Source organism: Condylura cristata, unplaced genomic scaffold, assembly GCF_000260355.1.
Source record: "Condylura cristata isolate star-nosed mole 26May11 unplaced genomic scaffold, ConCri1.0 scaffold00002, whole genome shotgun sequence".
Taxonomy (NCBI): Eukaryota; Metazoa; Chordata; class Mammalia; order Eulipotyphla; family Talpidae; genus Condylura; species Condylura cristata.
Genome location: NW_004567103.1, coordinates 55,235,380 through 55,256,458, shown reverse-complemented (window position 1 = coordinate 55,256,458; position 21,079 = coordinate 55,235,380). Strand labels below are relative to the sequence as shown.

General features: G+C 41.0%; 1 protein-coding gene across 5 annotated transcripts in view; it reads left to right on the top strand.

Annotated features, from left to right (window-relative positions):
- The window catches only part of PKP4 (plakophilin 4), a 230,072-nt gene that overhangs the window by 202,552 nt on the left and 6,441 nt on the right, over nucleotides 1–21,079 (top strand). For all 5 annotated transcript variants that reach the window (XM_012727818.1, XM_012727815.1, XM_012727813.1 and 2 more), the window contains exons 12-19: nucleotides 5,519–5,702; nucleotides 8,956–9,073; nucleotides 10,284–10,475; nucleotides 10,668–10,841; nucleotides 13,825–13,975; nucleotides 16,798–16,993; nucleotides 20,308–20,392; nucleotides 20,518–20,635. In XM_012727818.1, coding sequence (XP_012583272.1) covers nucleotides 5,519–5,702; nucleotides 8,956–9,073; nucleotides 10,284–10,475; nucleotides 10,668–10,841; nucleotides 13,825–13,975; nucleotides 16,798–16,993; nucleotides 20,308–20,392; nucleotides 20,518–20,635 — 1,218 coding nt within the window. The remainder of the gene's footprint in view (nucleotides 1–5,518; nucleotides 5,703–8,955; nucleotides 9,074–10,283; nucleotides 10,476–10,667; nucleotides 10,842–13,824; nucleotides 13,976–16,797; nucleotides 16,994–20,307; nucleotides 20,393–20,517; nucleotides 20,636–21,079) is intronic.

Below are 21,079 nucleotides of genomic sequence, written 5' to 3'. Positions count from 1 at the left end.
TGGCATGAATTCAATTCCAGCCAGAGAGCTAACCCATATGGTGCAGCAGACCTCTCCTTTCTCACCCACTGCTCCCCACTTTGGCAGATCCTCTCACCTCCCATTCCTGTGACCTATACCCCAGTTCTTACATGCATAGATTAAATTTCTTTAAAATATTATCATTTATTTTGCCAAGTAGCTCCAACATAATTACTTCAGCTTAATTGCAGTACAAAAATTAACATGTTTTACACTCGCCTTTCTGTGTGTCAGATCTTCATAATTATATATGTTTTATAATTACAGCAAATGATGTAGCCACATTTCAAGTAGAAGTCACCACATGTTTCTGATGGCTACTATATTGATTGACTAGGACAGGTTTGCACTGTGCTTGGGTGTAAGCATTGTCTGAAAGGCATGAGCTACAGAACTTTAGTTCTAGCGGGGTTTCAGGTGGCCTTATGGTGGCAGGTTGAAATAGCCAACAAAAAGTCACAAAAGTTTCTAACAACCCAACTAGAACTAGGGAAGTGCTTTGGGGACTGCTGCAGTGAGAAGAAATGGAGAAGTTTTGACTAGATCCTGCTTGCCTTAGTCAGAGAAGATCGAGGGAATAACAACTGAGACTGGAGTTAGAAGCAGACAGGCCCCTAGTTTCAGGAGCCGACATACCTATCCTATAGGCCAAGTCAGGGTCTGAGATGTACATCCCTTGACCCTTGTCTGTTACTTGCAGCCTTGATAGTTTATATTTCACAATTAGGCTGACATTTCTTTCCTCGCTTATCAAGAAAGCTTGCTGTGGGGGTATACAGGACACCTGCCTGTTTGAAGGATCAGAGATGCAGAAATGCTAGGAGGGATGACCTGACATAGCAGGCAGTGTTTCTGACCCTGGGTGGGGAGTGAGCAAGAGTCATGGTGTAATTTGTCATGTGCCAGGAACAGGGCGACAAACCTCAATATCTCTCCTCTGGTGTAGTACTTACCACACCCCTAAGGCTTGGGAATTCTTTCACTTCCTTGTGGACATCTTGTGAAAGAGCATGACTGAAACAAGGCCTTCAAAGGCAGACACTGAGACTGAGGCTGACTTGTGAAAGAAAATGCAAGACCCTACCCAGTGGTGACATTTGAAGTGTACTAGCATTTTCTTCCTTTTGCTTTTTTTTTTTTTTTTTTTGCAGTGTCTACAAAATACTTACGTGGGTTTTTTATGTTGTGGAGTTTTTTATAATTATAAAATGACATAAATCGAATGCTATATAAAAACTAATGGTTTTAAATTTCTTTTGTATCAGACAGAAAACCAGTTCTGTAGCAGCTATGAATTCATGATATCAGAGGAAAAGCATTTTCTAAATGCTGCTTGGTGGGTTTTTAAATGTCCTCTAACAAATCCATGTTTCTAGTAGTGCTATTATTTTAATTAATCAGTACAATCAGTTTCTAATTTGACTATAAAATTATCATTTGGCCATTAAAATAGCTATAAAGCTAGTTTCAAATGTGAGCCTTTTCAAAATTCTACAGCATAGGAGTTATGCGAAATGGTATCTTTAATTACTTTATTCATTCTTTGTGGAGAAAATGAACATTCATCTCTCTTGGCAGTGTTACATTATGATTATTGGTTACTTATAATTATGTGTACTTTTTCCTGTGATAGAGAATAGGCAGACTTTCGACAATAATGTGCATTAAAATGCCCTAATATTTTCTAAGTTAGTTTGTATATTCTTAGTCCTCACAACAAATCACTAATTGTTTTAAATTAAATAAAAACAAAATTCTAAACCAAATTATAGTTTAGTTTTAACTTTCTCTTTAGGAAACAGGAGATAATAGTGTGCACTACTAAATATTTTTGAAGCAGATTTTGCATTAGGATGTCGGAGCTGAAGGTTTATCATGTTGATGGAGAATGCTAATCTCCAGCTCTCTATTTCTTCATCAGTCTTGCTACATCTGGGAGTTGGTATATTTTCTATTCATTACTTAATGCTCTGGCAGCATTCTTCCTGACCCATTAAATGAAGCCCTCGGCAGACAGAGTGGAGAGAACATTGTTTTATTATGACTTTAGTGAGGTAGAGTGCACACAGGTATTATTAGCTCATCTTAAGAATGGTACTTTTTACTTTGAGTAGAAAAGCCAAATTAATCATTCCATAGCTAAGGCTTTTAAGTTTAATTGAACCTTTTTCATCCAATTTGAGTTGATCAGGACTGGTCGTTTCGGCTTTTCCATAATGGTATTTTTGAAACAGAAAGTGGAGAAGAAAAACCAATGTCTTGAGACTTGCTTTGATGTTTGAAACAGCTAGTTAAATCCATACCAAATGTTGTAGATATTTGTATAACTTGGGAATGCACCAGATTAGTGGGATAATATAACTGACAATACAGAATGATAAAACCACCTTTGTGTGGGTTTCTTGAATGCCTCAGACTTACCAAAAATAGACCCTTTGTCTGGTCAAGGCTAATTTTGAACATTTTCTGAAGTTGCAGAAATAAAAACCTGAGTGTCTATAGTAGACTGCTTTTATGAGTTGTCAGTCATCTCAGATTACCAAAAAGTAGCATAGTCAGTCTACTGAAGGGTTACAAACTAAACAATTTAACTTTGTAGTGGGGCAACACTGATCCTTTCTGTTTTGCAGTTTGAGGGATGAAAATTCTAGCATGTTGGATTAGCTCTTAGATTAATTTGTGTTTCTGGAAGCTAGAATGGAACCAGAACTCTTATCACCATAGCTAGGATGGTAGTTCAACAACCCTGTCTGGGTCTCTGAAAGTAAAGCAGACAGAACTATGTTGGCAAATTCTCTTAAAGATTCACAAACCTCTCCCCTTGGAGACTTTCCTGAGTACTCATTTTTAAGAAAAGGCATCCACATTACATCCACATTACTGTGGAAGTAATGTGTAAGGACTCGGTTTAATGAGCAGAAAACAAAAGGAAAATTTAGGCAAAAGAAAAAAAATAGATTCATCAACAGGTATTTTTGAACCCCAACTATGAGCATTGCATATATGTACAAAACATAAAAAAATGGATGATGCTAAAGTATGTTCCTCATTGTATTTGTATGATCAGATTTATCTTAAATCTAGAAATGCAATTGCTTGTTGTTCTTTTAAAAAATGAACATTGCGAATTTCAGTTAAATTGGAAGTTAATTCACTATGTGTGACTTGATGCAAGGTATTACAGTAAAGTACACTTATAATAAAGTGCCTGCTCCTAGAGCAGAATCCATTAAATGGTGGTAATACTATTGTTTGTACTCACCTATGAACTTTTATGCTGTCCAATCCCATAGGTAGGTTTAATGTAAATTAGGTTTAATGTAAACCTAATTGTAGGCTTAATGACCAGTAGTAAATTGTAAGATGACTATAACTCCATCAGTATTTCTAAATGCCCAATATGAAAAATAAAGGAGAACAGAATTCAAAAGTCTAGTACCTGCATGGAAAATCAGGGGAGTCTGCAAATCTGGAATATCCTCTTGCCAGAAGTAGGTCTTAGAAGTAGCTGGAAATGGAAGCAGGAACCATGAAATACAAGTTCTTCTGCCAACAGTCAGAGAACTTCTAGGCATCAGCTTCCAGATCCAACGTGCTAAAAGAACCACCTCTCCTCTAGTCATGTTTTCACCTGAAGCTGTGACTCAAGCTGTTCATATTTTTTGTTTGTTTGTTTATTTTTAGAAATATATCTAATTTTATACCTGTGGACTACAATAGGACAGGCTTTACTTTCCATAAACCTTGCCTGTTAGTTAACTTCATTAAAATGCGCTTATTCTGTAAAGTAGAACATAGCATGTTGGAAAGTACAGCTCTCCCCCCCTGTGTTGAATTTTGCAGAATGAAGAATTTGAAAAACTTTAATAGAAAAGGAATTTGCTATGACATTATGAATCACATATTATAAAATTGTTGGAGGGGAAGTGAGAAAATAAATGTCGGCCTCCAGTGCTTCTGGTCTGCAGGCACCTTGCTGGCTCACTGATGTTCATGGGGCCCACTGGTGCTCTGGGTTGAATGGGGTTTGCCTCCTTAAAGTTCCAATGTGGCAGTTTCTATCACCCAGCCTTTCTGTGCCTCAGCCTGCTCTTCCCTCTTGCCTCCCCTATGTCATTTGAGTCAGGACAGCCCTCCAAGAGACTCATTGATCTCTCATCAGCCCCCAGGTCTCTTCTGCAGTCATCAGCCCTTTAATATTTTTTCCTCAAAGACAGTGCTTTTCAAATGTCCTGTAGATACAAAACCCCGTTTTCAAGCAAAAACACTCAACACTTTCAGCATTGAAAACAGCTAAGTATGGAGCCACTCTGAGTGAGAGGCCTGGAACCCTGCCAGCAGTTCTAACCCCACTCCGCACATGCTGCCTTAGAAATCGATTGGGCACAGTTTAAAATTATTGCTCCAAAACCTTTTGCATATAAACATGCAGGTGACTTTCTAAGCCTCCATGGAGAAACACCTCCAGTTTGGAAAGTTCAGTTCACCTAGTGAGCATCTGTAAAGTGTGCTGCCCCTCTTACTAGATCTCAATCTGTTCTGTGACACCAGACATTATATAAGCAAGGTCCATCATGGTAGAGACCACAGATCTTTCTAGGAAAGGTCTTGACTTTTTCTGATTCTGAACTGTCTAAATCCTCCTCACCATCCGGGACAAATTGCTGGACCGCTGCTGAGGCTGAGATCCTAAAAGACCGTGGTTATACATGGAAAATATGTATGTTGTAACAATCCGCACAGTTGACACAAAAGTGAAGATCCTCCAGTGTGCTTATAATTTAAATAACATTCGAATAAACTAACGTTAAGGTCTGTTGCCCTAGCCATGTTGATATGAATTACAGTTTAAGTGACTGTTAGTTTATTTTTGGTTTCACCTGTATCTAAAAAGGAACAGTAATAACTTGTATTTCTAAAACACATGGCAACAAAAATGTTTAAACCTTATCTAAATAAGGAAAATGAAACAAATGTCACCATGTTCTGTGTCAGTAGTTAATGTAGAGTTGAGCTTCCCAGCAGCAAAAGTAAGAAAAACATGATGGAGAGATACATGCTAATCTTGCAAGAAAAATCTTCTCAAGTACTAAATTCTACAAATGGTTTGTCACACAGAACACTGAATGTGAAGGGCAATTCAATGAACAACAGTTTCATAGCAGTCACACAGTATATTTATGACCTTGATGGGGTTGCATGCCTCCCCTCACAGAGTAATCTGTTTTGCAAAAGCCACAGTTTTCTTCTCTGATAGATACATAGGCTCTGAAACTCAACAGAAGGAATACTTGACTTTATAATATACTGCCAGAAGCTCACATATGTTCACTCAACGTTTATTAGGGGTTTCTCCCCGGCCTGGTTGCAAATTTAGGACATAGATTAGGTTTGGAACAGCCTGAATTCACATTAATTAGGGCTAATATGTTTGTTTCATTCCTAAAGCTGCAGGATTTCTAGTTGATGATTTAATTTTAAAAATCTTATTTTTAAGGAGTTCTTTGGAATTTATCCTCATGTGATGCCGTAAAGATGACAATCATTCGAGATGCTCTCTCAACCTTAACAAACACTGTGATCGTTCCACATTCTGGATGGAATAACTCTTCTTTCGATGATGATCATAAAATTAAATTCCAGACTTCACTTGTTCTGCGTAATACCACTGGTTGCCTGAGGTAAATTCTTTATTTCTTCTTTCTAGTTAATTATGTGATTAAATGTGTCACGGGTAAATTGATTTTAGAAGGAGATACTGCCTTTTATTAATACCTAAGTTTCCAAGTTTCTTGCAAATTTAGGCCACTGGATTTTGTTGTCCTGTGAGGAATGCACATGCACATGAGTGCATTAGCTTGTGAATGGCTCATCTGAAATTCCTGCCAGTGTCATTCCACTTTAACAGCCTTTTCTTGTTCTTACAGTCTGATTGCTCATTTGTTTGCAACCTGGTTTTTGTTTAAATTCAAAATGTGATGGCTAAGACCTTTTTGCTTTTAATGGGTCCAAAGTAACATGTCATTTTAATAATCAATTGAGTTTGAGTTTTATAAATAAATTAAAATAAACCCCAATACTATTTTTAGTTTTTACCTTCAGCTTTTAAAATCCATAAAGTTTCCTTTAAGTGCACACATGTTGCTCATTATGTACATTAATGCTCATTAACTCAATTTCTACCCAGTTCCCCAGGCAGACAATGTCCTAGCAGCTTAAAACAGACCTTGGGCAAAATGGCAAATAATAATGGGAGTGGACTCTGACCTCAGGCTGGCTTCTTATCCCACTCTGGGTTTCCATTTCCTCATCTGTGCAATAGAGATACTACCATGTCAGCATTGTGAAGAGCTCTGTCCCAGAGGCAGGACACACTCAGGGCTGTTAACATTTAATGATTGCTTAGTGCATTTATATAGTGAATGTTATTTAACAGTTAAGCCAAGACATCTGAGTATCTTCACCACAGAAAGCTTAGGAAGGTAAGGGAGGGCCTGCTGAAGCCTTTTACTGTTGGGACAGGTGACCATCGGCCCCTGAGCTAGAACAAAGCTGGGACGGACAAGAATCTGGACCATGGAAAGTCTGGGCCCTAGGTCAGTTCCCTGTCTCAAGGGCATTGATAGCCATACATGGGAGTCATGGAAGAAGAGCCGCACATCCTCTCCCCTCCCCTAGATCTGATGAGACTGTAATCCCTCTCCAGCCAGCCTGCCAGGCTCAGGGAAAACCCAGAGGCAGGACACACTCAGGGCTGTTAACATTTAATGATTGCCTCTGTGTGAAATCATTGATGAACAAGAAAGATTAGTTCCTACTCTGACAGACCCATATTCTATCGGAGAATGTAGATCGGTGGGTAAGTAGAATTAGAAGAATTTGAAAGTAGAAGTACATACTGCTTTAAGTAAATAATAGAAGTAAAAGAAGTCTGCTTAGTACAGAAGACTGACAAGAAAATAACAATAGGTGTCATTAAAAAGAAATACAGTGACATAAGGGTTATTAGGCAGTTATTTTGATTGTCGGGTGGTCTCTGGTAAAATTAAAATGATAAAAGTTAAGCCTAAATCTGAAATGCTACAAGAAGTACTCATGGGGTAGAGATGGAAGGATATTTCAGAGGACACATTTTCTAGGCAAAAGAAATGGATAGAAAGAAGCCAGAGTAGGGATAAGCCTGAAAATGGAGCTTAATAGACAGGGTGCAAAGTATTACCAGATTTTCAATCAGAGGATGGAATTTGCACTTAATTCCAAGCGCCATGGAAAGCGATAGGATGTGTGGAATAGCGGGAGTGCTGGATCTCATCCCTGACTATGAATTGAAGACTGAGAATGGGCAACAGTGGGGACGGGAAGACTGGCCTGGGGCAGTGACCTGGCTGGGGCAGTGGGCATAGACCAGGAGCTGGAGTGTGTCAGGCATTGGGTGTATGTCAGTGACATTGTTCACTAATGGTTTATAAGGAGCCATGAAAAGGGAGGAAATAAGAGTAGCACATAGATCTTTGGCTGGAACAAGTGGAGCATGAAGGTGTGTTGATGAGATCAAGGGCAGTGGAGAAGAGAGGGTGGGGGTGGGTTGGGCAGCTGTGAGTTTGGCCGTGTCCATTTTGAGATTGCTGCCCATGTGGTAATGCCAAGAGTGGTTGTATAAATGAGTGCAGAGCTTTAGGGAGGATGTGGGACCAAAGATAAACATTTGAGCGTCCATGGGTCTGAGAAGCAGGAAGCCAGCATGGGGGAGGGCAAAGATAAAAACAAGAAGGGACCAACTTTGCCTGGGACCTACAGAGAAATCCACAGGCAAAATGCTAAGCAAGAAAGGGGGCTAGTCGTGAGGACCCTGGATGCACACAGAGCGACAGAGGGGGGTAACTCTGGAGTGCTGCTGAGAGGTGACTTAGAAAAGTTGACAGGTGACAGTGTCTCCGTGGTCCCAGAGAGACAAAAGTAAAAGGAAAACTCCCAAATCTCCTTTATCTAGTCCAGGTTTTGTGAAATCTCAGAATTATTCTAGAACCCTTGTAATAGGCCCTAAAATAGATCATTAGAGTTTTAATTATGAATGCATGAAGAATTAGAATTCATGAAGACAAATTGATATCAAGAGTTTCAATATGGATGAGACTGAAAACAATTTTCAGGGTGTTTCATCATTGAAAAGATATAAAAAATTGTGGTATAAACAAATGTCTGCATTTAACTTGTAATGCTTTTATTCTTTTTTTTTTTTCTTAATGTGTAAGACCTTTAATAGAAAACAGAAAAAGAAAAAGGGTAATAACTTCCCAGTGAAATACCCAAAGTTACCCATCCCCTGGTGGGTAAATTCCCTGGCAAACAGGCTTGACCCAAAGCAGGGCCACTGAAGTCCAAACACTTGTCACAAATCTAAGGTAGCTTCTGGCAGGGTGAAATGCTTTATACAAGAAACTGTTTCCTCTGTTCATTAAACACTTCTGACCACCTGCTACATATACAGTATGGTTTCCAGACAGGATTCTATAAGACTTTATTTCTAACTTAGTAGGGAAAGTAAAACCTGTCCGAAAATAATCACAACTGAAAAATAATTACACCTTTTATGTGATGGGCTCTTTTCTAGTTACTTTATATGTTGTTATTATTTTCCACTTTTTAAATGTGAGAAAACTGAGACTAGACTTCAAATAATCATATTAGGGGTTTAGAAAGTGGCATATCACAAGAGTGGTACCAAGTTCATATGTCACTGTCCTTCTTTGTGGGTATGAGATCTAACTGCTACTGTGAGCTCTTGAGTTGTTAAAATTCAAGCTCCAAAATGCCTCCCCAAACCAGATCTACATGCCTGGTGTCTGTTGTCCATTCTCTCAGACCAGGAAGGTGAGTCTCCGTGAATAGTGATTAAGTTGTTTCAGCAACCCTTACATGTCTTTGCCCATTTAGGAACCTCAGCTCTGCAGGGGAGGAAGCACGAAAGCAGATGCGGTCTTGTGAAGGGCTTGTGGACTCACTGTTGTACGTGATCCACACATGTGTAAACACCTCTGATTACGACAGCAAGGTCAGTGCCTACTAGCCGTGTGAGGGGTGTGATGCAGGTGACAGCAGCTGCCTCATGCATTATTAACTTGCCATTGATTCTAGATTAAAGAGAACGTCTTTCAAAGTTGCACGTGAACATTGACGCAACAACCTAAGAAATAGCTTTAGAAGCATGAAAATTGAGTCACTCTGTGTGGTAAAGCCCCTAGCATGGGGAGATGGGACCCTGGCTTCCTCTCTGGTTGCCATAGCTCCATTGTCAAAGTGACCTCTCCTGCTCCTTTTCCTTCCAGTTCTGTATTCCTTGCTCCTAGACTCAGATCCAACTGTATTGAAGTATCTACCACATAAAAGTTCCTGATCGATGCACAGCCCACTTACCCCGGTTCACAGGTCCCACCCCAGTGCCGATACTGCAAGTCCCTCCCACCACCCCCAGCCTAGGCCTTTCACCCCTTCCTCTGTTGGCAGCATCAGCCTCTTACCCTACACCCCACCCCCACCCCCTCTCCTTTTCTCCATGCCTGCCCTAGCACAGGGCATCTGCTCATTTTTCTGGATCTGCCTCTGGAACTCAGGGTGAAGACAAGAGAGAAGTTAATGGGTACAGTCAAGCTTTTCTTTGAGCCTCACTGAACTAAAAGATCTACAGATCAACTTGAGGAGAATCGGCACATGGGAAGGCAGCTTGCTGGGCAGTTACTGAGCCTAGCTTTACACACTCAGTTGAAGTGACATCTGACCTCCCAACTAAGACTTGCGATGTAGGCTCCAAAGAGCAAAACACACATTTTATGTTAGAAATTGTGGAACTTTACACAGAGGGAGAAGAGAGTTAGGGGGCAGGCAGGAACAGACACAGGGCTGTAGGAAGGGGGCTGAGCCCACAGAGGGGCAAGTCACATTTGTTATACTGAGGCTTCCTAGGCTGGGAAGGAGTGAGATTTTAGCACTTTTGCCAGTGCAGCAACTGGGCATTTTCTCCACTAGAATCTTACAAATTTCAGTCAATATGAAATGAGCTCCTTAGAGCACAAGTCTATACCCTATTATTCTGGGTATTGCCCCAAACTTCTAGAGCCATAATTCCATCTTTAGATTGTTTTAGGTTCTAGTAAGTAGTAACAGTACTTCCTGTGCTACATTTAATTATGCCTGGTGTTCAGTACAGAAGCCTTTTGCAATAATGCGCTACAATGGTTTTAATTCTCTGCCGTGTCGGATTTCAGACAGTGGAGAACTGCGTGTGCACCCTGAGGAACCTGTCCTATCGGCTGGAACTGGAGGTCCCTCAGGCCCGGCTGCTGGGGTTGAACGAACTGGATGACTTACTAGGAAAAGAATCTCCCAGCAAAGACTCAGAGCCAAGCTGCTGGGGAAAGAAGAAGAAAAAGAAAAAGAGGACGCCACAAGAAGATCAAGTTAGCATTTTATTTGACATGATACTATAAAGTGTTATTTATCTGGCAGTAAGAAATCATGTATTTGGCAAGAAAAAAAGTTGTTTTCTCTCATGATAGTCTTGTGCTAACTATAGCTGACAAGAGTGATTATATCAAAGTTGAGATTATGCTCGTTTTGCTTCCATTTGATATGCGTTCTTTGTCTTTCAGTGGGATGGAGTTGGTCCTATCCCAGGACTATCGAAGTCTCCCAAAGGAGTTGAGATGTTGTGGCATCCGTCAGTGGTAAAACCATATCTGACTCTTCTAGCAGAAAGTTCTAACCCGGCCACCTTGGAAGGCTCTGCTGGATCTCTCCAGAACCTCTCTGCTGGCAACTGGAAGGTAGGAAGTCTTCCGCTTACATGCACTTCTTCTGTCTTTGCAGTCAGATCAGCAACAATAGTTTAGGAAAAGGTAGTAGAAAAAAACAGGGACCTGCAGGGATCCAAAGATGAGTGTGGCATAGCCCTGACCATAAGAAACCATACGCTGTCAAGGAAAATAGATCCACTATGAGATTCCACAGGGTGTGAGCTGTGGGATATTCAAAGAAGACATCTATCCAATGTGGCAGGTAAGAGAAAGGCGAGAAAAGAGGGGAGGGTAGAGCTAGAAAAGGTCTCCCGGAGATAGACTCTTCAAGGTGAGAAGAAGCAAACCGGCAGCAGATGAGATAAGGGATTTGGAAGGAGCCATCCAGATAAAGGGGTAAAAGGAAAGAGACCTTGAGGTCAGGACAGTGTGAGTGGATAATCCTGTGGGTTGCCAAGGCATCTGAGGGCAGGCCAAAGAGTGACCCAGTTAGGAAGTGGGGTTTGTGGCCTGAGGGCGAAGCGTCAGTAACTGAGTTCCTGACAAGCAACACAGGCTGGCTGGTATGGCCACTGTGGGATCCATTCTGCAGAAATGAAGTGGATGAATTAAAGTATAGCAAAGTGGAGGCTGGGATTCCATTGGGAAGCATTGGCGAGAGATGTTGAACTGAGGTTGGGCAATGCTGCAGGGAAGGAGGGGGGGTGGCTGTTCCTCCCCCAGATGCTTACAGAACACACATATGGCAAAATGTTTCTGTGTCTCCATATAGATGTGTGACTTCTTTATAAAAATGGAAGGCAACTTTCTACTATTATCACTAAAGCTAAATTGTTAGAACTTTTTAAGCATTACTGAGTAACTTCCCAGATGATCCTTGTCTGAAGCATTTTCAGTCTCTGCAAATCTTCCAAATGAATATATTTTTGATAGTTATGGTGGTGCTTGTTTTTGGCTACTTCTTCCTTGACCATCTTCCAAACTGAAAATCTTTTGGCCACTGTATTATCCATGAGAGTGAAAAGCATTGCTTGGCCTAGGTATGGTTTGTTTAATGCAGCCAGCTGCTAGAATGAGTGTACACAGATAATTGTGCTCTAGTACTAAGCCAGCATGGTTTTGTTGTTGTTCTTAATGTGCCAATAACTTAGCTGGCTCTGGAGCCCAATGCCTTCACTTACTAGCAACAGACCTCTGATCTGTCTTTAGTATCCTCATCTATAAAATGGAAATAATATCTACTTAATGAGGTGGTTATGACCTATAACAGCTCCCAGCACTTAAATATTCATCAATATGGTAGACCTCGTGCTCTTTGGCTCTGGTGACCCCAGGTTCATTTGATCATGAAAAAAAAGGCTATAATTGAAATAGATGTGATTTTGGTTGTGTTAAACTTCATTCCTGGGAGGCAAAATCACCAGAAATATAAACATAATATGTAAGTGATTTCAAAATATCTAGAATAGTAAATCAAAAGGTTACATCCCCATTAAAAAACTGAGGTAACCACGGCCCACAGGAGTTACTAGCCAGAAGCTTCCTGGGGTGGAGTGAGGACGGTCATGCTCTTGGAAGGCACACAGCTGAGCTGTGGGTTTCCCAGCTAGACAAGCTTGGTTCTGCCTTTGCAGCTTCACGGCAAGATGTTGGTGAAGTTGCCCATGTGTTCTGTCCCACGGCAAGTCCGAGATTCCGTTTCCCCTCATATAGACTACATTCAATTCAGAACATAGGAGTATTTATGTCATATGAAGAATATTAGTGGGATCTTTGAAATACATCTTTTCTCCTAATGGTTTTATAAAAGTATTCTGTTAGTATTCAAGAAACTAGTTTTAAATTGAATATTTTAGAAATGTGAAATAATACAAAAGGATGGCAGATCTTTGTCATGTTTTAGCCACAGCAGGAGAGCATTAGCGGTTTTATGAGCAACATTTTTCAATTATCTTAAATTTTGAAAGACAATTTGCATTGGTAAAAATGTCAGTGAAAGCCCACTTTCAAATGTTACTTTCTTTCTTTCTTTGCTGATGACTTAAGAGTTCATTTCCAATTCATGTGGTGCACACACTGACTCACTATACAGACTTGCCTCATAATCACGAAAGAATTTCTTGACTGCAGGTTTAAAAAAAAATCAACCTCAGTAAACTAATCTTGAATGAGAAAGCATTTTGCACACAAATGTACTTTTTCACAAGTGTGTCTTAGTTACAATGCTAGGAGTTTCTGGAGAATTCTTTTTTCTCTGAGGCAGGGGATTTTTCCAATCATTTCTGAACTCTAAATATTGTTGCAGAGAATCTACAAAGAAGTGGCTTGACAGAGACAGGTTCTCCTTCAATGTGCTCTGATCAGTACTGTCTCTGCCATCCTATTTATAGCTCTGGACCTGGCAGGGGTCCAGCTGCAGAGAAAAACCAGGATCCCTCCTTAATCAGGATTATGTATCTAGGTAGAAAATAATCACAGCCTTCACTCCTTTATACAAAATATCTGGCAGGTGTTGGTTTGAGATTTCCAGGCTTTGGGATTGCATGTTAAATCAGTCATCTCAGCCTATCTGTCTCTCAAACTATGGTTTGCTCTTTACTTATGCTGCAGATTTAATATCCAGTGAAAGAACACGTTTAATCTATTAGTTCATCATTTGGAAACATCTTCCTTAAGCAGCAGTAACATTTGAGAGTTGCACTCTGTTTTATTTTTTAAGATTTATTTATTTATGCATACAGAGCTGGAGTACAGATTAGAGGTGCAAGGGCAGTGAAAGGGTTCACCAGAGACAGAGTGGGGAGCAGAACAGGCCTACTGGCGAAGTACACTGCTGAGGGGAGCAGCAGGCGGGTCAGGAGAGGTCTGCCTCACCATGTGGATCACCTCCAGGGCTAGGATCGAACTCATGCTGAAGTGGCTTTAGCTTCTTAGTGCTGTGCTTTAACCCTCTGTGCTACCAGGAAGGGCCCTGCACTCTTATTATTCCTCATTGCCTTGTTTTGCTCCCTAGTTTGCAGCCTACATCCGGGCCGCTGTTCGCAAAGAAAAGGGGCTCCCCATCCTTGTGGAACTTCTAAGAATGGATAACGATAGAGTTGTTTCTTCCGTGGCCACTGCCTTGAGGAACATGGCTCTGGATGTTCGCAACAAGGAGCTCATAGGTATGTTCTCATGGAGGGGAACTGTGAGCAACTCCAGAGCTTACAAAACTCTTGATTGATTAAAAAAAGAGGACTTTTTCAATGAGTAGCAACTAAGTTCTAGGTCCTTGTTTCTTGATATATTTGAACCCCTGATGTCTGTCTTTGTCAGCATTTCTTTCCAGCTCATTAACTACCATTGGTTAGGAAAAATCAATTTTCAGAAAAGCTAGTAACTTAAGTTATATGTCCAACACGACTTGATAGTTTGGGTGTTTCTATTTCCAAAGAGAGAGTCACTACTTGAACAATTAAAAAGATTTAATGTTCCCTTTCTGAATTTTGAGAATGATACCTGCCAATTTACCAATACTCCCATGGTAAAATGAAAAAAGGCACATGAATGGTTTGCAGCCTTTCCCTGTAGAACCTGTGTAAATACTCACCTGAGGCAAACTACATTCCTAGTGTCATTTCCACCAGAGGACACGGTCAGAGATAGTCTAATGTAGGCGATACCCTGATATGCCAAATTTCAGTGGCTTTCACCCTCAAGTTGTGTACTGTAGGACTGCTATTTGCATGATCCCGAAAATGAGCCTCTCCAGCTCTGCACACCACACAGCTTAGCATACTTACCTCCAGCTCATTGCTGCATCCCCAGCAGGGAGTAAGATAAAGAAAGACCTTGTGTTTTAGTGTGAATATGTACATTGAGCTGATATTAAATAAAAGATGTGTGCCTTAGAGGAAATGGAGAGAGAACAAAAGCAATAATATTTGCCTTAAAGAGTTGCTTGAGGTTTCACTGTGGCAATTTATACCCTGCACAGTGTCTGGTAGCATTGCTGTGTTAAAATATTGCCTACATCAACCTGCTCTTAACATCCTACTTTTTTAAACGAATCATCTTACACAAAGACAAAAGGCACTTTTTCCAGGCCCTTTTCAGAGTCCAGCTTCTTGCTGATTCCAGCAGATGTTTCATAGCTCTTAGTTCCCATTTTTCCCTAAGAGAAATCCTTTAGGTCTCCAAAGAGGTTTTTTTAAGTTATCTGTGTTAGAACTGTATTGTTTGAACTTCTTATGAGAAACATGATTGTTTTAGAATTATTAAAGTTAAAAAACGAATGCTTGGCATCCCTCCTTCCACATCGAGGACACAGACATAAAGAGCACTGAGACCTCTGGAAAGACGAATCTGTATCCAGAGTCCTAACTTGCTGACTTTCAGTGCATCCCTGTATTTTCAGTGAATGTCCTAGCCCCCCTTTTTAATGTGCATGAGCATTTTGTCTGATCATTAATAAACTTTTTTACTCAGCTGGAATATACCTTCGTGAATGCTTCTTGCTTTCCTATAAAGAACTCTTCCTTCTCTTGTGGTCTGACCCCCTTCCAGATTCCTATTTGACTCTGATCAAGCCAGCAGTCCTGCTCCTGACAACTATCTGTCCCTGCCCCCACCCTGACCCCTTCATACTCCTGTCCATCACCAGCAATGTCTCTTTCTCTTCAGAGCTGTTTTCACAAAGAAATAACGTTTTTCACTTCCTAAGTTATGAATACCCAGCTGAGTTGGACCGACCCAGCCGTGCGAGCTTCAGGCTGTGAGGATGCTGCTGTTTACAGGCAGAGTGAGCTGCCTTCCCCAGGCCTCAGGAGTGCCATTTAAAGTTGTGCCTTAGCAAAATGACAAATTACACATCACAGACCTTTTGGTCAGTTATGAGTATTCAGAAACGCCAGTGCTAACTTATCATCTGCACTCAAAAACCACATTTATCTTCTGGTTTATAGTGTCATCGCTGTTTTTTCACTCCTCATAACAATATTTGCTGTGAGTAAGCCAGAATCTTCCCTCTGATGTGCTATAAATGATGTGGTATTGTCTGGCGCCTATCTCTGATCTCTTACCATTGTATAGAAATTGGTCTATAATGAAAATTCCATTGAGTAACCACAGGGAAAAAAAAAAACTAAGAATATATTTTCTTAAGCTTTAGTTAATTTCTTCTGTTTGTAGTGCAATTATTCCAATGTGTCAGTTGGTAATTGAAATTCAAAAAAAAAACGAGATAATCTTTTTGGACAGGAACAAGAGAAGCTAAGAACCTGAAAGGAAACACAATAGCTTGGGGACTTGTCAGCCCTGTCCTAGCAAGAACTGATTATCATTGCTTTACTCCTGGGAGCTAATATACCCATAATATTAACACCAAAATTATACTCATGTTTTCTTTTAAAGAAACTAACTTCTTATCACTGTTCATATCAAACTAGCTGATGCACACTCTGAATTTGATAAGAATTTATATCTGTTCTCGTTCCCATTTAAGAATCAGAAAATTTGAATGAAAAGTTTTTTGTTTGTTTGTTTGTTTGTTTTTGCCAGCTTTACGTGGGCCATGCTTTAAAACTTATTCAAAGAAAAGTGTCTAAAAGCTTTAAAAGGAAGTATTTAAGTATTTTAATTTTTAAGATATAGGAATTCAGTTGAAAATAAAATACACAGTAATAATTCCTTTATTTCAAATTGGAATAATTTTGAAATAAGAATTTAATTGGTAAACCCAATTGTATACATTTACTTACAGCGATTGAATTTTAAAACAGTAATTTTTTACAAGCCAGTCATTTCTTCAGGTGACACTGCAGTAAATGGTGCCTTTCCCCTTTAATAATAATATTTGTCATTTTCTTCTTTGCCATGGATTTTGATTTCTTATCCACCCCAGTATTATCACGTGAAGCTTTCTTGTTAAAACACTACACATTGTTTCATCTTCCAACAAGAATAAAAAACGAATGCCTTCTGAAATGCCTTCTTTTGCATTTGGCAGGTAAATACGCCATGAGAGACCTGGTCAACCGGCTTCCTGGTGGCACCGGCCCCAGCGTGCTATCCGATGAGACCATGGCAGCCATCTGCTGTGCCCTGCATGAGGTCACAAGCAAAAATATGGAGAACGCGAAGGCCCTGGCCGACTCAGGAGGCATAGAGAAGCTGGTGAACATAACGAAGGGAAGAGGGGACAGGCAAGTGTGCTCCAAGGAGACACAAGCTTCAGATGTGCTCCTGGCATCTCCCCGTGAAAAGGGCCTTTGTGGAGGAAGTTTCCTGTTGGAGAGGATTTCTTTCTGCATTTCTGACATACCAATAAGCTACGAAGTCTCCAGCAGTTCAAACCTGTTTTGCTGCAAGAGGCATTTGAGATCATGTCACCCCTTTTCTGATTTTTCCTTTGCTGCAGTACCCTGACATTCCTTTATTTTGCTAAAACCACAGTTGGCAGTGCCAACACCTGAAAGAGTTAGAAAAGCCTTTGAAAGGAAGATCAGAGGGCCCCATTTTCCTTGAGTCTTTGTCTCTGCTCCAGGCTCGAGGGCCTGTTGTGCAGAAATATCCTGAATCCTCCATTCTGGGATTGATATCTCTGCCAGGTGCCCAGAAATCATTAAAAATCACTACTCTGCAGCAGAACCTGCTTGGTGGCCTTAGGATGTGCTCTGGGCTCAGACCATACATTTCCCTTTGCTTCTGGGAGACACCCAAGAATGGAGAAGCAGATGTAGGAACTAGGGAAACAGTGGCAGAAACAGAGGGTTTTTTCAGGGCGCTCCAGCAGGCATTACAAGTTTGCTACATTCTTGTATTTTAGAACTTTCTTCAAAGTGGAAACTAAAAGACAAGGCAAGGCATAATGTGAATTCTTGCACTGGCACTTTCAAGGATCCTCCAAGGATCCTCCAAAGGAGCAAGAAGTAGGGCCACTTGCCGCTTCCCAACATGCAGGACCAGAGCCACCAGATCAGCAGTCAATTTTTTTACTGCAGTTACTCTCAGTACTCCGAAACTTTCATTAGCATTCATTTGTGAAAGGCATAAAAGTAAGTGCTGGCCCAGTGCTAAAACCTTTGCATTTAAAAAAAAAAAAAAATTGCCCCTTCACTTACCTCATTCTCATGCACAGAACTCGGTTCTGCTGATAGGTTCTTTATGGTTTTCTCTGGTAACTGATTCCCCCACAAGCCAGGATTTTGTCTTTCATCAGAACTCTGTCCTCAGCACCTAGCACAAAATTTGAACCATCATAGGTATTCAGTAAATACTTATTAGTTGATTGAGTGCCAGTGCCTAGTCTCGATTGTTGTAAAACTTTCCCTAAAAACCATACCTATCAACACTAATCACATTTCCTTTCAACCCTTTTTTTCTTTATGTATTCTTTTATTTCATTAGTAATAAATGTATACACTATTTTATTTTGAAGGAAATGATATGTTACTGATAAAGTTAAATTCTTGTTCCATTAACTCCCCCTCTCTGGCTGTGTGGTTCCTTCTCCTCCTCCCCTGAGGTAACTGCAGTTACTCTCAGTACTCTGAAACTTTTGTTAGCATTCATTTGTGAAAGGCATAAAAATAAGTGCTGGTCCAGTGCTAAAACCTTTGCACTTAAAAAATTGCTTCTCATCTTTAATTTTCAAACAAAAGATTCAGAAAGTCCTGGATCAAATCAGGTTGTCCTTCTGAACACAGGCTTACCTTTCCTCAGGACTCATGTCTGCCTATTTGCTGAGTACGACAGTAAGGACCAGACCACACAACCACCCCTGCCCCAGGTACCACACAGGTAGACCTGTCAGATGCCAGCTGAGTGAGGACCTCTGAGTGTGCCAGATGGTGCAATGGGACAACTAGAAATCAGGCAAAGTGAGAGGGCATATCACAGTGAGGAGTGGGGCATCACAGTTTTAGACAGGATGGTCAGGGAAGCCTAGTGGAGACAGTGCCTTTGAGCAGACCTGGAGGAAGGAAGGGAGAAGCACAGTGGTCAGACGGAACAGTGGAAGGGCCCCGAGTTGGACAAGTTCTTCATGTGTCTGAGCTAGCAGCCACTGGGGCTGGAAGTCACGAGAGGAATCTGAAGCACAGTGCACTCCGGGACAGTGTAAGGGCTTTGTCTTTCACTCTGAGTAAAACTGGAGTCCACTGGCGACTGATCAGCAGAGGTGGTTGCTGATATGACTTTCCTTATAAAGGAATCAAAGTGATTTAATACCCCCCTAATATTCAGGAAGGAGGGGTGCTGACAACAGAACTGGTGAATGCAGATTTGGTTGAAAAGTAGATAGAACAAAATTTACTGATGGATTAAATGAGCAGCTTAAGAGGAGAAAAGTGTCAAGGAAGACTCTGTAGTCCTGCGCTCCAAGGACAGCTCCAAAGTCATCCTGGGTGTCTGAAATTTCATTTCTGTTTATTTCTTTGAGGTCTGTCCTTGGCTCTGTGGTTTGTTTTGAAAATATGATATTTAGAAAGACCTTGGTTTGACCTGATTCAGCCCTTGGTTTATCAGAGAAAGTTCGGGTCTTAGATGGGAGGAAGGATGCAGAAATACCCCACCTCCAGGCATAGTATTGCAAAGCCCCTGAATTGGAATACTCAGATTGACTCAGAATCATTAGTAACCCAGGTTCAGTTCTAGGGGTAGAGAGAGTGCTTGCAGCCTGCTCACCTCTCCTGTATCCCCACTTCATGAATTTTATTTGGATGGAGAGAATAGAAAAGGAAGTCAGATTTTAGATCCCAGGATATACATTTGAAGTCAAAATTTCAATGTCAAAGTGAATTCTAAAGACAGAAGTGATCAGTTATCCTTAGGACTGTCTTCCCCAGCACTGATGCATTCCTAATGTGGCCACATGAAGGTCTTGGCGGAGGAAAGAAGCTGTACCTATTCCTCACTTAACAGATTTCTAAGCACAGCACTCATTGTCAGCAGTGCTTAAACAGAATACCAGGCTTCAGCAGAACAGCTTTGGGGGTGGGACGTGAATAACCAATCATTTTCCAAATTGAATATTAGCACACATAAGTACTTTCTGTCCACTTAGAGGTCTAAGTGATAAAAAGACAAAGAAGGTATTAATATGAAGGACTAATAATGGGTGCAGAGAAAACTTACGTTAATTTGGAAAGGTCACTAGAAGTTCAGAATGTGCATACAGTGTCACGTTAATCCCAAAGTCCAAAGCGAAGGCAGTCCCTTGGTAGACCTGGGGGGAGGTTGAGGGCCAGATGCCTAAAAGATGTCCTCAAGTTAAAGGTCATAGGCTCATCCCAGCCAGAGCTGCTCGCTGCACAGCTGGAGTGCCTGGAAGCCTTGCTTTGGTTCTTGCCACTGTCGGCCAGCTCTGGTACACCTGATTCCTCAATGGCATTTTCTAGCAATGGCCTCTGTGCCTTCTGGTCCTTAGAGAGGTGGCCTTTGGTCTGCATCCCGAATCTCTTAGTGGAACCTGTGGCTGTCCTGCCCACGTTCATTAACATCCTTTTTCTCCCTCTAGATCATCCTTGAAAGTGGTGAAGGCAGCAGCCCAGGTCTTGAATACATTATGGCAATATCGGGACCTCCGGAGCATTTATAAAAAGGTAATTCACAAGAATAGCTCTGGCATAATTAGCATTCATCAGAGCACACATTCGTAATCATTTATTGTAATGAAATGTCATTATTCATTTTGAGAGGTTTCTTTTTTTCTCTTTTTACACCACAGGATGGGTGGAATCAGAACCATTTTATTACACCTGTGTCAACATTAGAACGAGACCGATTCAAATCACATCCTTCCTTGTCTACCACCAACCAACAGATGTCACCCATCATTCAGTCAGGTCAGTGAGTAAACTCCGCTCCTTGGCCAGAGCCTATGTCTGGCAGCACATTGCTTCCCATCCAGAGAGAATAAACATTGATTATTAATTCTGTCACCTCAAACACCAGGGAGGGAGAAGAATTTGCTTTTCCAGTTAAGAGCTCTTTAACAAGTTACACATTACTGTAAAAAACAAACTTTTTCTTCCATTTTAAAAGCTTATGCCAACTGCAGTACAAAAAAGCACCCCATGCCCCCTCTTTCACCTCACCTTCCCAAGTTTCTGTGGTACTTGGTTTGAGAGAGGCACGCACCCAGTGACCTGCATCTGACAAGCTGGCCAGGTGGCAGCCTGCAGGGGCTGGGGCACACTGAGAGCTGCAGGCTGCCCTGCCCGGCTGCTACCCTAAGTTTGGAATCTCTTCCAAAGTTACCTTTGAGTTTTCTTGGTGAGAACTCTTAG